Raw genomic sequence first — 16,675 nt, 5'->3', positions numbered from 1 at the left:
CTTACAGTTAAATTAGTCAGATAATGGGTACATTACTTCTCAAACCTTGACACCCCTTCTCATGTTTTTGTCCGCCTTTCCCTCCCCCCAAGAGGTTTATCTTTGTGATTGTTGTTGTTAATGTACTACGTGAAATTCTTTTTTTTTTTTTTTTGTCTTTTGTGGGGCTTGAACTCTGGGCCTGTGCACTGTCCCTGAGATCTTCAGCTCAAGACTATACTGCCCTACCCCTTGAGCCACAGTGCTACTTCCAGTTTTCTAGTGGTTAACTGGAGATAAGAATCTCAGGGTCTTTAGTTCCTGGGCTGCCTTTAAACCATGATGTTCAGATCTCAGCCTCGTAAGTAGCTAGGATTACAGGTATGAGCCACCATGCCTGGCTGATCATTCTAGTACCATAGCATTTCCTTGTAATAATTCTCACTGACAATAACAAAACATCTTTTATTAGGTTTCCACACATTTGTCATCTAAGAAAACATACTCTTTACGGAGTCAGGCACCTTCAGTTAGTGTAAACTTCGCCAATAAGAAAAAAGAAGGAACGCTACAGAAATTTGGAGACTTCTTACAACACTCTCCAACAATTCTTCAGTCAAAAGGTTTGCAGAAAATTAAATGACCTTTCTGTTAGATGTCATGTGCCTTCTAACATTTGCTTTCAATAAGTGCTATAAGCCAGAATTGCCCTATACTGTTTAATGTGGGAAGAAATGTTTTCTTTATAATGTGCGCATATTAGAACCGTTGTCTTCCATAAGTTACGTACAGTATATATCCATATGCACATCTATCATGGGATTGGATTTATTACATTCAGATTTGAAAAGAATAGAATAGGGAATGTTCTTGAAATTCCAGGTAGCATTATGTACCTAGCATATAGAGTTTGGAGGGTGCCTTGTGGGCTTTTTTTGTAGCATTACTTGAATGAAAGTGAAATGTTGGGAGATGAGAGGAATATTAGAAGAGAAGCAGGGAACAGTTGAGTCAAACAGATTATAAATATGTTTCTGCAAAAGTTTACCAGAGAGATTCCTAAACTTCCTTGTTCAGTGACCTTAGTGTCAGTAATTATTTTCTTTATGCCCTAATATCCAAGAATTACTTGATAAACAGAAGTACTTCACAAATCGAAGATGACTATTTTCTGTGAGGACTAAAAATATTCTGAAATAGTTTTACAAGTTTATTGTAGCACACTTTAAAAGAGCACAGTTGTATTTGTATAAGTAAGATTTACTTAGATAATAGCAAATTGCTAATACTTGGTAAGTCAGAGCTTCTGTTAAATTTGAGATGAGGTTGGTCTCAAACCTCAAACCTGACATGGGTTATCCTCCCATGTCATCCTCCTCAGTAGGTGGAGCTATAGATATGCACCACTGTTGTCATCACCAGAGGACAGACTTATGGTTTTAAAACATTTTTGTTATGTATTTCATTTGTATTATTTTCAATAATATGGAAAAGAATATGTAAGGAAGGGACAATTCACTTACTTGGCTGACTGAATTACTTAGCACTTTCCTGACTAAGATACTTGACATGGTTTACTAATTTTTTTTTAACGTTAGTTTAGGAAGATAAGATGTCTCTGTTTAGGATTACATCTATAGTACAAGCCTATTGTGGTGGGGCACTTGGAAAAAGAAGAGAGAAACTTAATTAACTTTAGATTCCACTTCATTGATAAGTATTGTTAACATTAACTCAGTATTACTTGTCTCTAAACTTCTTTCTGTTCTGTCTTCATGTCATTTAGTACATAATAGTAAACTTCAGATTGAACCAATATTTCTCCTCTGTTTTAAATCCTCATACTTTCCTACTGTCGCATAATCTGTTTTCTGACTCTTTTCTCCAGTGTATCTCCTATTAGTTTGTTGTTGCTAATTAGACAACTTTAATCTTTTTAATTTAATTTTTGTGCTGGCCCTGGGGCTTGAACTCAGGGCCTACGCACTCTTCCCAGCTCCACTTCCAGCTTGGTTATTAGTCAACCTTTGCTATATCATGGTTCACTCATTGTGGCTTTTGCAAAAAAAAAAATGCGTAGTGATTGCTCACCTATCTCAGGAGTTTCATTCCAGAGACCCCTGTGATCAGTGAAATTTCAAGATAGTTGAACCGCCACCTACTGAGGGACAGCTAATGCTGCTGCTTCACAATTTTCACTGATCGCAGGGGTCTCTGAAATGTACTACTCCCAAGATAGATGAGGGATCACTATAGCTTATTGAGGATACGAGCTTCATATACTTTCCTTCTAGGACTGGCTTTGAACCACAGCCCTCTGATCTCAGCCTCCAGAGTAGCTAGGTTTATAATCATGTGCCACCCATCTCCAGCTGACAGCTTTTTTTTTTTCTAGTCCTATGGCTTAAACTCAGGGCCTGAGGAATCAAATCCAGGGTTTCACACATGCTAGGAGAGCACTCTACCACTGGATTATGCTCCCAGCCCCAGCTTTAATCTTAATAGCTTCTGATCATTCTGAAAATATGACACTTTCTTTCTGAACTTGAGCATTCCTTTTTTTTTTTTTTTTGGCTTTTTCTTATAAGCTTAAATGGAATTTGTAATTATAAAGTGTTTTCACTGAATTGTCATTGGCACCTTTATGTAATAGTATTGAACTAAATATATCACCTTATATATTTATTAATTTGTCAGTTTTGTTTTGGTTTGGCTATAAAGGGTTTTGAATTCTGGAACTGCTTTATTTCTGCTTTATTTTTGCAACAGTTCTTGTGTGGGTTTCTTTTTTTTTCCTTTTATTTTTTTTTTGCCGACAGCGGTACCACAATCCACTGGTATATCTGTGCCTCTTGTGTATCTGGAACCATAATTCTTTTGATTTTTGCCTCCTGAGTAGCGGAGACTTACAAGGGTGTTCCATTTAAATTTTTTCTCTAGCAATTGTGTATTTATGTCCTGTCATTTCTGTATTGCATCATTTTAAATTTGTGTATGTTTTTTCTTTACTAAGTATTGCTGCAAGCCTTAATAATTTTCTGCAGATTATTATTTCAAATTTTAACATATTTATAGCAAAGAAGATAATAGAAACAGTGAGTTCTCAAAAGCTGTCAAATGTAGAAGCAAGTAAAGAAAATGTGTCTCAACCAAAAAGAGCCAAAAGGAAATTGTACACAAATGAAATTTCATCTCCCATTGATATATCTGGCCAAATGGTAAGCTAACATTTCAGTTTTCACTAATGTAAAACTACTCATGTTCTTTTTAATTCTGAAATATCTATAACAACTTGAATTTTCTAAAGATTTAATTTTTTTTTCTTTAGACCATATGTCTTAAAACACATGCTTTAAATGGTACACTCCTGGTGTCAGATGAGCTAACTTTATGTTAATTAAATATAGATAGTTACTTAATGTATATAACTAAAATACATTTCCATTTGAACTCTTAGCAGCAGAATATATTTACATTAATAGCACTATCATAATTTAATATAACAGTTTATTTACCTCTTGAATCTGTTTCTCTTTGTCATAAGAATTGAACAAAGATAGGTCTAAATTTGCCTTAAAAAATATAGAATTGACATTTAGCCACTTCTTCCCACCTTTATTCTCAGCCTTCCTGGCTTTCTTAAGAAAAGATGGTACTTGTCACTCTGACTCCGAGTCATTCTCACTCAGAATAGTTTGTGCTGTTACGATGATGATACTGATTTCCTATCATGCTTGCATTTGCTTAGTATCTACTAAGTGAAGGTAGCAAATGAGCAAGAGAAAAAAATTTCAGCCAGTAGTGGCCTAGGAAAATGAGGAGAGACTTATTTTTGTCTTAGAATAGTAGCTTTCAGATAAGACACTGATACTTGAGAACAACTGCTAAAGGATTAGGGTTGATTAGAACATGCCATTGTAAGTACTGTTCTGTTAGTCACTTTTTACCATCTGTCTGATTAGTGCATAATTTCCTCCCTTGGCTGAGATCATTTCTTTTCTTAGTTTCAGTATAATGTGTTTTCTACTTCATAAGCTATGTACTTGTTGCTATGAAAGGTCATTTCTTAAAACTGGCTGAGCCATTTGTCTCTAGATACTTTAATAATTGTAATGCTCATGTATGCTCTGAATATTGTGCTAAGAGTAGGTTATTTTAACCCTACATTTAGATACTGTAATCTTTTATAAAATCAATTTTCTCTTGCATGCATCTTAGTAGAAGATGATATATCTGTAGTGAAAGAGACAGAAAGACTTATGTATCTGATACTACCTATTAAATGTGAGTGATTAGGCACATGAACAGATATCATCAATCATTATTAACAAGTCTTCGATTTTACCTCTTTTTGAGACATTGAAAATGATTACTTTCAAGTTTTAAGTATAATTTAAAATTATTTTTAAAAAGGATGTCAGTTTGAGTCCAATGAATCATGTTTTTCACATTTCAGATTTTAATGGAGCACAGAGTGAAGGAAAGTGACCACCAGATTCTCAAACGACGACTTCGAACTAGAATAGCCAAGTAACTTCCTTTTGGACAATGTCTTATGTATATTTCATACTCATAATCACTGTAACTTGTAATATGCAGATAACTTTTTATATTGTGATACATTTGACCCCTTTGTACAGAAATTGTTTAATATTATATAATTTTAATTCAATAAAGAAATCTTTTACTTATGTGAGCTATAGGCCTTTTAATAATAGTTTCTTTACCAGCTGTATATTGCCCTCTTAACTCAGTAATTGGATCAGTGAAGATTCTAGAAAAAGATGTTACTCTTATTTAAACTGTCCTATGATTCTACTGTATTATAGTTAAGATTTAAGAAGTAAGCAATTACAAGTGTTTTATTTGCCAAAACATGATTGTCTTCTGTTGTTTTCCCCCCCTACATGTTTGTTTACATCAGCTGATTGTACAAGGGGGTTTCACTTTGACATGTTATCCACCACTCTCCCTCATCTCCTTTAACTCATTCCCAAACTAGTTTCAACAAACTTACGTTATAGTATTGTGATTTGATAGAATTGGTATTCCGAGTTTTCTAATACACAGAAGATTAGAAGTAGAAAGTTACAAAAGAAGAGTTAGCATCTAGGAGCCAAAACAGGTAGCTAGAGGAAAAGAAAAAGAATTTTATATCTTAGAAATACATTTTTCCGTTTTATTGATGAGAAGATTAAGGCCACTGAGGATTACTTCTACTGGGACATAAGTAACATGTATTGAGCTGATGGTTAAGAAAATTTAACAAGTAGAAAGAATCAGGAAACTCAAGAATTATCAGCAGAGGCTTAAAAAAATAGTTGTACAAAGGAGTTGCCATCCAACAAAGCAGTTTATAACTCATCTTGATCAATGTCAGAACTTTCAACATTCTTGCCTGTTCTTCCCCTACCCTGTCCTTTCTTCACTCTTAATTTTCTAGGATACACGTATGTAGGGAACTTCGAGGCCAAGCTACAAGACCAGGACAGGGTTAAGAGATTGGAATACTATCTTCCCAGTACTCATAAGGCTGAGAACTGGACTCTGGAAAGATCAAAACAGATAAGGCAAAACAAATGTGCAAGTTGCTATTAACAGGGCCATGTGAAGTTTAAGTTAGAGGTCTTTGGACCCTATAAAGCTTCAGCCATTGGAAATATGATAAATGTTTGGGTTAAGGCCAAATATTCAGCTTCCCTCTGCTTCCTAACAAAAAGGGAGTCAATAATTACAATGTACACAAACTATGTCTCATGTTAATGATTGTAACCACAAGACAAATCTTGTCTTTGACAAGTATTAAATCTGTAGTCAGTTGAAAAACAAGTTTTAGAAGTAGATCCAAAAGTTTTAGTGAATGTTAAGATGGTTTGAAAAACAGAGTCTGAGAGGACACCCGCTTTATCCCAAGTCTGTGCTCTCTGGTAAGTATGGGCATTCATGGGAATAAAGAATTATCACTTTAGCAGGTTCTTGAAAATAGTAAGCAGAAAGTATGTGATTATGTTGTATATAAATACATCATATCAATATTAGATTGATATTAGTTTTGCTCAGCCCAGTCTTACAGTGAGTGTGCACATACACTTTGTGACTCTGATCAGTACATTCTGCCTCATCCAAGAGGCAGCCACAGAAATGATTTAGATTTAATTTCTTATATTGTTAGAAATTTGACTTTTACTCTGGAAGTTGTAAAAACCGGGCCTTTGGAAGATTGTAATTTGCCTACCTAGACCACTTTTTTACTTTATGGAATTTTTATAGGAAAAATTTGTTTAGTATTCATAACTGATTTAGATGTTTTGAGAAGTGTTCCAAGCACTTCTGATTGAACTGGCTTCTATCGTGGATTGTTCACAAGAACCGGAGTAACTGTAACGTGGAACAGGCTGCAGTACAGCTGATGATGCAAAGTTCACATTTTCCACAAGATGGAGACAAAGAACTTCTCAGCAAAAAGGCTCCCTATGCACAAAACCCAATCTCTGACTTTACATCTGCGTCAATTTTAATTAATACAAGTAGGACAAAAATAGGGGAAGGTGGGTAAAATTATCTTTGGTACCATTCCCTCTCAGCCATAGAAATTCTTTCCACCATGGGGTAAAATGGGAAGTAATTTTAAAAGTATATATGGCAAAGCATATATGGTAAAGTGCTTGCCTAGCATGCACAAAGCCCTGAGTTTGATTCCTCCGTACCACATACACAGAAAAAGCTGAAAGTGGTGCTATGGCTCAAGTAGTAGAGTGCTACCCTTAAGAAAACCCAAGGACAGTGACTTGGCCTTGAGTTCAAATCCCAGGACTGGAAATTTAAAAAGTGCCTAGTAACACTGTTCATATCTTATGTAATGGGAACATGTAATGTTTTAAAATATCACCCTGGGACTGGGAGTTTGGCCTAGTGGTGGAGTGCTTGCCTAGCATGCATGGAGACCTGGGTTCAATTCCACATACATAGAAAAAAGCCAGAAGTGGTGCTGTGGTTCAAGTGGTAGAGCTCTAGCCTTGAGAAAGCCCAAGGACAGTGTTCAGCCCCAGGACTGGCACAAAAAAATAAAATAATCACCCCAAGAATTATGCAAATATGCAGCAGCATCAATTCGAATATATTAGCTTAAAAATCATTGCTTAGGCCAGGAGTTTGGCCTAGTGGTAGAATGCTTGCCTATCAGGCACAAAGACCTAGGTTTGATTCCTCAGTACTACATACTTAGAAAAAGCTGGTAGTGGCTCTATGATTCAAGTGGTAGAGCTCTATCTAGCCCAAGGATAGTTAGTGCTCAGGCCCTGAGCTCAAGCCCAGGACTGGAAAAAACAAAAATCATTGCTTACAGAATAGGGGGAAATAGAGGGTGTAATAATGTGGACATCATTGCTCATAAGATGATGGATGACAAGTGTGAGGGAAAAGGCCAAGGTAACTAAGGATGGCAGGGCAGGCTGGACCAACCTGTCCCTGTGCTCTGAACTCTCTTGAGCAACTATGATGCTATTGCGTTTGTTAGGGTTAGAAAGCCACTGTTGATTAGTATTCTTGCTGTTTGCAGATACCTTTACTCCTCACCAATTCACCATTGAAATGTTACTATAAATACACTTGTAATGTTGACCTCGGACATTATCTTTTCTAGCTAAACATACCCTCTGTGCTTTAAACAAAGAGAAGACCTTGGAAACTCAAGTTTTTTCTTATTGTTGTTCCTGAAAAGCAAGTATTAAGTACCTAATTGTAAATACCAGGCAGTCTGCCAAGTGTTCCTGTCCTAATGGTATTTTATGAGTCAAAATACATAGTTTGACATATCACCTGATTATAGGGTGAATATTTTTAACACATTTGTGTTGTCCTGTCAGCCTACCCAAAATAGCATGTGATTTTTCTTTTCTTCAGGGTAAGAACAAGGTCAAGGCACACAGATCATTGCTGTAGCCAAATCCATACACAACAGAACAGAAAGAATAAACCAGAAAGCAACAGATAATGAAGTATTGCATCAAGGTGAGTTTAATTTGTTTGATCCACTCACCCATTCTTCTTTTTTTTTTTTTTTCAGCAATGAGAATCATAATGGGGCTCTCTTCCAAGTCACATCCCCAGCCAATTTTATTTTGAGACACATTTTGCTAAATTACCTATGCCAGCCTTGAACTTTTCATCTTCCTGCCTCAGCCTACTGAGTAGCTGGAATTACAGTCATGTATCACCATCCAGTGAGATTTTTCACATTTTGCTTAAGCGGAGTGGAATTTTCTTGTGAATGGCAAAGGTATTCCAGATAATTGCTGTTCTCTGATCCACCCTAAGAGTGTTTCATTGAAGAGTACACCAAATTCATGGATGTTTAAGGAACTGGGGAAACAGTGGTGTATGAAAAAGATTGTACATATATATTACCTTGGGAAGTTCATAAGAACAAGGTTGAGTCCTCTTGGGAACAAATTTTAGGAATGTATCCCCTGGGATCATGTCTGATGTCAGTTACGTGAGTAGCCAGGGAACAGTGTGACAATATACTTATAAAAGGTCAGAACAACTAAGAAGTAGTCAGTGCATTATTCTATTAATTTCTGAACTTCAGGAGGGTCTACTGCTCTCATGTTATTTTCAGGGCTTTCTTTCATGCTAGAGCTTTCAAATATTTCTACGCAAACCTAATCTCCGAGGTTTTAGACTCATGTCTAGCTGTCTTCTGGGTTATCTCCACCTAGAGCTTTTTTTTTTTATTGTAATGTATAGAAGGGTTACAGTTATATTTGCCAGATAGTAGGTGCATTACTTCTCACACATTGATACCCCTTCTCATGTTTTTGTCCCCATTCCCTTCCCCGCCCCTCCCAATCATCTTGTTTTTCCCCCTTCCCTTTCCTATTTCCAATAAACAAATTAACGTGTATATACAATATACCAGGTTACAAAGTCAGATACTGTAACAATATGAGTTAACCAAAGGGTAACAAAAGAGAAGTAACATAGTACCTTAAGAACAAACTCACACAAGTTAAAGCTCTTGTTTCCACACCCTGAAGATCCTTTCATTTGGCCTCATCTTATATGACCTTATGTAACTAGGTTTTGAGCTATTGTAATCCTTGGCTAGGAGAGTCCTAGATGTGTACTAATTATTGCAAATGAGGGAAACCACTGAGCCTATGTTCCTTTGGGTCTGGCTTACTTCACTTAATATGATTTTTTTTCTAAGTCCTTTCATTTCCTTACAAATGGGGGAATGTCATTTTTCATGGCAGCATAGAATTCCATTGTGTATAGATACATATCTTCTTGATCCATTTATCTACTGGGGGACATCTGAGTTGGTTCCATATCTTCGCTATGGTAAATAGTGGTGCAGTGAACATCGTTGTGCTAGTTCTTTAGTATGTCCTTGTTTCTGGACGTTTGGATAAATGCCAAGGAGTGGAATTGCTGGGTCATAGGGGAGCTCTATGTTTAGTCTTTTGAGGAATTTCCATACTATCCACGGTGGTTGAACGAGTTTACACTTCCACAAACAGTGCAGTAGTGATCCCTCCTGGCCACATCCCCACCAGCATCTATTGTTATAAGATTTCTTGATCATGGCCATTCTAACTGGAGTGATCCCCAGAGAGCTTTTAAGGTTAATTTCCAACTCATCTTGTCTGGAAAGAAACACATTAAAATGTTTCTTCTAGTATATTTCTTTCTCATTCTGTATCTTTTGACAACTATTTATTGAATGTTACTCTGTTCCCTCCACCATGCAAGTACTGGAGATAGAATAATTTTTAAAAAAGAGACCTAAGGCCAGACGCGGTGGCTCATGCCTGTAATCCTAGCTACTCAAGAGGCTGAGATCTTAGGATCAAGGTTCAAAGCCAGCCTGGGCACAAAATGTCTTGAGACTCTTATTTCCAATTAACCTCTAGAAAATGGGAAGTGGGGCTTGGCTCATGAGTAAGGTGGTAGCCTTGAGCTGAAGAACTGAGGAACAGTACCCAGGCTGAGTTCACGCCCTACAACCCACAAAACAAAAAGAGAGACTTAGTTCTACCCCAGTATGTTATCTGTTTAGAAAAAGACTATATTAATAAGCAAATAAACACAAAAGTCAAGTATTTTGTAGTCTGATTTTTTTTTTTTCTTTTTGATACAGGATCTCACAATGTAGTCTAAGCAGGCCTTGACCTCGTGATCCTCCTCCTTCAACCTCTCCCTTCACCAAGTGCAGGCGATTACAAACATGGACTAACACAGGTGGCTCCACTGGGATGTTCAGAGAATTGACTGCCTCCCACTTTCAAAAAGAAACCTCATAGGAACTTTTTTGTAATGGTTATTTATCCTGACTCAGCCCATGGTAAGACCCTTAAGAGTATGATTTATGGGCTGAAAATCTACTACAGGAACTCAGTCAGTAAGACATGGAGAAAGCACATTTTAAGGGGTCAAACTAGGGGTCATTATTGGAGAGCAAGCAACTGCACATGAACTGAGCTTAAGCCCAGGACTGGCAAAAAAAAAAAAAAAAAAAAAGCAAGGAAGCTAACTTATAGCAAACATAATGGTATGCCATTGTTTTTCCCATTTTGGAGGAGAGGCTGGATTCTTTTTGAGATGTTTGAACCATATGTGTTAAGAATTAGGTCTGATATTAGATGACAATCTAATATGATTTCACAGAGAATAAATTGTCCATAAATCCAGAGAACTAAAAATAGTTATTTCTGTATTGCCAATAAGGATTTTTTTTCTGTGTTTATTTTCCATGGCGCTCACAATATATGAATCTTAAAATCTTTGCTACCCACTAGATCATAACAAAACCTAAATGGAAAGGAGACTACTGAAATACAAGGTTTGCATGTATAATTTTATTATGCTCATGGTTATAGTTAACACTTAATTCCCCTACCTCCCAGGTACTGCTCAGATAAAGTGAGACTTCTGGGAGTTTCTATTGCTGAGTTCTGGATCTTAAAGAAGCTTCCCCTTACCTGCTTCATACTAAATGGAATATTAGGAAGGTGCAGAGACCCTACCAAAAGAATAGGCATATGCACAGTAAAGGAGGACCTGTTGCTCAGAGATTGTCATTGATTTTTACAGTTAGAGCTCACCATTATACATTCTAGTTGTGTAAACCTAACTATATGTACACTCCTTTACCTCTGATGTGTTGGTAATCTTGTGTCTATGAAATAATTCAATGGGGAAACCGATTATTGGGGAAAACTATCAAATTTCATTACATGCTATAACTTGGGAGTTATACACAGCAGGGGGTGAGGGTGGTATATAGTTGAGGTTAAGAAGCATTTTTAACTACAATAAAATAAGGACTTGCAGCTGCTGGGTTGGAGGAGGGGAGGTGGCACCAAGCTAAGGTAGGTGGAGAGGAAAGGTGAACAAAGCTTGTCCAATTATGCAGATCAAGTCTCCTAGGTAACAGTCACCAGCAAGGCAGCTATGGTGATTGTTGTGTGGACCTCATCTTGTCATCCTGTGAAAAGATATTTTCCAGGCAGAGAGAGGAAGAGCAGATAGGAAAGCTTGTATATCTTTCCCTCTCCTGGCAACACACACCATTTGCTTTACTAATGGGACAGATATAAATTTCTTTTTCTACAAAAGATAGCTTCTTAAAGGCATTCGTGTATCTGCAGAAATATAGTTTTATTTGAATAACCAATTCAAATTATCCCAAAGTGTATTTGTGGTGGGGGTATTTTGATCTCCCTTATATCAAACTCCTGTGAAAGAATCTGTCTACTTCTGGGGAATTCAGAAGGGAGATTAGGATTAGGTCCTTTTTTTTTTTTTTTTTTTTTTTTTTTTTGCTTACTGGTGCTTTTAACACCCTTTCACCTAGTTCCTTTTGTATGCTGGACAAACAGTTCTATAATTTCAACTGCATCCCTTTTTATTTTTTTTTTTATTTTTAGGTCAGATCTCTTAACTTTTCCTAAGCAGTCCCAAGTCTCACAATTCTCATGCTCCCTACTGAGACTGGAATTTAAAAATAGGTATATATAGATAGTTATCAGTAAATATTAGTTCATTTTTCTATCCTTGAGAAGACAATGACACTTCCTCACCAGGTCAGTATGGGATTGTAAGAACTGGACTCATGTTGGAGAATAAAAAAAAAAAAGATTTCATGTGTGAATCTCCTAATTCTTGCTATAACACAGTTTCCAAGAGCAGATAAGTTCTGTCTGCAGGATAACTATCATTTGGATCAGCTACAAGCTGTCAAGTGTAAGACTAAAGGCACATTCTTTTAAATATCTGGGGCAAGAGAGAGATCTATCTGAGGCTTGACTGAAAATACTTAGGAATGTAGACATTGGCTTACTAATTAATCTCCACTGTAGACAGCCCTCACTAGGGGTCATGTATTGCTTGGCATTTCTAAGTCTCTGTAGGCACCAAGCAGCTAAAATTGAAGAGACTTTCAACTTCGAATTAATAGCTTTTCCTTGTTCTTTTTTTCATTGGATTTGGGTGGAAGCTAGACTCAAAACCAATTAGAAATGGTTGGACATAAGAAATTAGCCCTGCTAGGAAGCATATTCCTCTCCTTTCCCCACCTCTCCCCCTCCTCCCCTCCCCTCCCCTCCCCTCCCCTCTCCTTCCCCTCCTCACCTCTCCCATCTTCTTCTCACCTCTCTCCTCTTCTTCCCTCCTTTCATCTTCCTTCCCCTCTTCTCTTCTCCTTTCCCCTCCTTTCCCCTCTCCTCTTCTCTCTTCTTTTCCCTCTACTTCCCTCTTCTCCACTCTCCCTCTCTTCTGTCTTCTTCTCCCCTTCCTTACCCTCTCCTCAGAACACCCATGAATCCTTCTCATCTATACAGCACTCCATTGGGATGTCTATTAGTGGCTGGCTAGGCAAAAAGCATTTATCTTGTCCAAAGTGCTTACAGGTTGAGCTGTGTAAGCATTAACATCATTGAAGGATTGCATCCTGTTGTAGTCCCCAAGGTCAAGCAAAGCACCAAGTACATGCTCACATGCTGGTCCCAGGGGATAATGGCCCCCGCACCCAAAATGGAGCATTCCATTGTGGACCTGGTCAAGGATACCACCCTGGGCCCCCAGGTCATAACCCATGTTTATATTTGCTTCCTTGTTAAGCTCTATGTAAGCCTACCCCACTCCCTAGCACAACGTTCAATCCCACGGGAAGGTCTGTGTACCTCTGTTCCCCAGTAGTCCTCTCCTGCTGACGATGGTGTCTGAACTATTCCTTTTCCATTCTCCTCCATTTTCCTTCTAATCATAACCAGCATTCCCAGGGACAATGGCCTTTGGTGTATGTGTGTGTGGTATATGTCCTTTGTTAGATAACACCGCTATGTCCACTTAGTGTTTTTTTCAGAACACTTAGCCTCTTCGCCCATTTCCATTATTCCTTTGATTTAACTGGAGATTTAGGAACAGAAAAGGAATGATGTCTCATGAACATGGACATCCCATGAACATTTGATGCTCCTCTCCTGTCAATGACCATATACTTCCTAAGGAACTGAGCCACAGTTCCTTCAGAATTAATCACAATTACCTACGATGTTTATTAAACAGGCTCCTTAGAATCATCCGAATCTACCAAACTAGAGGTAAAGACTGCAGTCTGGCTCTTTTATTAACGTTTTAACTATTCAAACATGAAGTGAAATTTAGTTGTTTGCTCTAGAGTGCTAATATTTCCTTATTTTGTGTTGCCTATCCCTAGCAACTTTGTAGCTCACCTCTAAAGATTTTCTTTAAAACGAAATAAGCTGTACTTTCAACATGCTTATTCACTTAGATAAAATGTATTGCCCAATATATAAATATATTACTCTAACCTTTGCATTTCCTAATTAACACCCTTGACCCCTTGGCTTATGTTCTAACTGTACCTCAGATCTTTCTTTTCAGAACACACCACAATCACTAGTGCTCTGTGAGGATAAATCAGGACTATGTCTGTTTTTTCACCTTGGAGCAGCACATGGCTTTCCCTGGAGTAACTACTAATAATAAAGCATTGGTTTGAAGTGAATGAATCTGACATTCCTTTAAAAGGGAGCGATAACTTTTGGGGGGAGGAAACCATATTGGTTAATGCTATAGCATTGCTTCCCTGAATTGCTTCATGTTTCCATGGAAACATAACTACCAATTCATGTAGGCACCTCTACCTGTCAGTGCCAGGTACCCAAAGAGAGCTTAAAAATCCCATTTCCTGGTCCCCTGCTGCTCTTCTCACACAGTGGCAGAGAGCTCCAGTGACAACAGGAAGGGCCTCCAGTAAGAGCAGCAGGAGTCTCTAAGGCTTTCACTGTGGATAAGTGAGAAGGAAAGGAATGGAACAGCTCCATTCTTCAAACAATTACCCCTGTCCTTAGGTGGCAGGATTCAGGGGGAAGCCTCCTTGGACGAAGGTGAGAGAACAAATGCACTCCACTTTCCCAAGGGGCTTTGTGTTACATCCTACTGATTGCTAACACCAATTATGCCATTACTGCTTAATAGCACCTTTGAAAATAGGGTTGTTGGCTTTGGGAAAAAAAAAACAACAAAAAACCTACTCAGTTTCTATATCTATGGTGATGGAAAAGATCAATATCAACATGAAGATTGAAAGAAAGACATGGAATATTTTCAGAATGGTATAACTGCTTCCGGGCATAGAGGTGGTATATAATCTGGCTAAATTGTGAAATTGTGGAATTCTGTGGCTGGCAGATCTTTGAGCTTGTGAGCTCCAGTCTGCGTGTGTAGGCGTAATGAAGTGACATGAACTAATTGGCTCATTACACGGCCACTAAGATCTGGTAAATGAGCAGGCCCTCAGTATTAGAAGTGGATGAGAGCTTCTGACTTGGTGCTTATACCCTTATGGATTATGATAGAAGTAAGCTTCAGCCCAAACCTTTGAGAGAATTTGTAGCAAGCTGTTTCCCAAATGTTCTCTGCTATTTTATATTTGCTCATCAAATTTGGAATGAAAGATCCATCAGAAGAAACTGGCAAAATCTTGAAATCTAGATTCAGCTAATAGCTTTACATTAAAACTATATGTATTTCTAGTATAATGATGTGTTGAAGCATGTATGTTGTAAAATGACTAAATTAAGTTAATTAACATGTTGACTACTTCACATACATGACATTTTTTTTAACACTGAAAGCCCTTCAAATCTACTAAGCAGTTTTCAGAATAAAACACATTGTTATTTATGTTTGCTGTACTTGAATTTATTTCCCTTGTTTAATTAAAATCTCATGTCCTATGAACTATCTCTTTCTAGCCAAACCTTTCCCCTGGAAATGACCATTCCATTCTCTTCTTCTACAGATTTGCCTTGTTAACATTCCCTATAGAAGTGATTTATTTTACAGAGCTCTATTGGGAAGGCAAGAGGGATCAAGTGCTCCAGCCCTGTCTTTGAGTTTCTTAACATCAGTTCTAAAATTATGTATAGAGGAGGAGAAAAAAGTCTACATCATTAACTGGTCTGATCTAATTGTGATCTGGCCAATCATCATCTCAGTTCGGATTTCACATTTTTTTTTTTACCAGTCCTGGGCCTTCAGCTCAGGGCCTGAGCACTGTCCTTGGGCTTTCTCAAGGCTAGAGCTCTACCACTTGAGCCACAGCACCACTTCCAGCTTTTTTCTATGTATGTGGTCCTAAGGAATCGAACCTGGGTCTTCATGCATGCTAGGCAAGCACTCTACCACTAGGCCAAACTCCCAGCCTGCACATTCTTAATACTAACAAGGAAATTGCTACTGTATGGAAGTGAGGAAACCTCCAGTTCCTTCAACTAAAAGCTTTCCTACAGGGCCTGTGTTCCCAGGAACGGTGGCAATTTGCTTTCCATGAGATGATTGCTTCTGGATAGTCTTGTACCCTACCTACAAAGTTTCACTGTTCCTAGAAGCTTTGGACAATGATTGAAGACTCTGGGTGCTATTCCTGAAGTCTAGATAGGCTCTTCTAAAAGTTGGTCATTGGCAATTTTTAGAAAATAGTTACTTCTAAAAAAGAAAGAAAGGAAGAAAAAGTAGTTACTTCTATTTTGGTATCTTGAGCATTACAAGTTTTTGATGATCACTCTACAGTTGGTTAGCTTGCTACATTCAGAGCTGAATAGGAAGAGCTGACCCAAAGTTTAAGGCAAAAAAAGATGGATACAAAATGAAAGCAGAGATGTCAAATTTATGTTGCTTTTAGTTACCCATTGAGTTCTTGCTAGTGCGAGTGGAAAATGATAGCTTTAGAAAGAACTGTCTCTAAGTCATTGTTATGATATCTTTTCATCAAACAGATTTCATTTTCTTTAGATATGAACCCGGAAATTGTGTTTCTCGATTATATGGAAGTGCCATTTTTAATTTTCTAGGTCCTGCCCTACTGTTTACCATAGTGGCTATAATGATTTATACTCTTTCCTTTCTTTCACACTTCCCTTTGTGTGTGTGTGTGTGTGTGTGTGTGTGTGTGTGTGTGTGTGTGTGTGTGTGTGTGACTAGTGACTGATTTCAGGGCCTCATGGTTTCTAGGCAGGTGCTCTAGTATTTGAACTCCACTCCCAGCCTCACTTCCCACTCCCATTTATAAGTCATATTATTTATTTTCTTGCTATTGAGTTGCTTGACTTCTTTATATATATATATATTTGATATTATCTTTTATCGGATATATGTTTTATGA

At 37.6% G+C, this 16,675-nt stretch overlaps 1 protein-coding gene across 2 annotated transcripts in view; it reads left to right on the top strand.

The window, feature by feature from the left end:
* Positions 1 to 4,737, top strand: part of Kif20b (kinesin family member 20B) — a 43,257-nt gene extending 38,520 nt beyond the window's left edge. Inside the window, exons 30-32 of one of the 2 annotated variants that reach the window (XM_090346290.1) lie at positions 452 to 602; positions 3,055 to 3,197; positions 4,436 to 4,737. In XM_090346290.1, the coding sequence (XP_090202416.1) occupies positions 452 to 602; positions 3,055 to 3,197; positions 4,436 to 4,513 (372 nt within the window). In that variant the 3' untranslated portion in view covers positions 4,514 to 4,737. The remainder of the gene's footprint in view (positions 1 to 451; positions 603 to 3,054; positions 3,198 to 4,435) is intronic. The other variant, XM_090346291.1, reaches the window with a different exon arrangement.
* The last annotated feature ends 11,938 nt before the right edge of the window (positions 4,738 to 16,675 follow it).

Source organism: Megascapheus bottae, chromosome 15 (assembly GCF_031878675.1).
Source record: "Megascapheus bottae isolate mThoBot1 chromosome 15, mThoBot2.hap1, whole genome shotgun sequence".
Lineage (NCBI taxonomy): Eukaryota > Metazoa > Chordata > Mammalia > Rodentia > Geomyidae > Megascapheus > Megascapheus bottae.
This window is presented reverse-complemented; position numbering and strand designations above follow the sequence as displayed.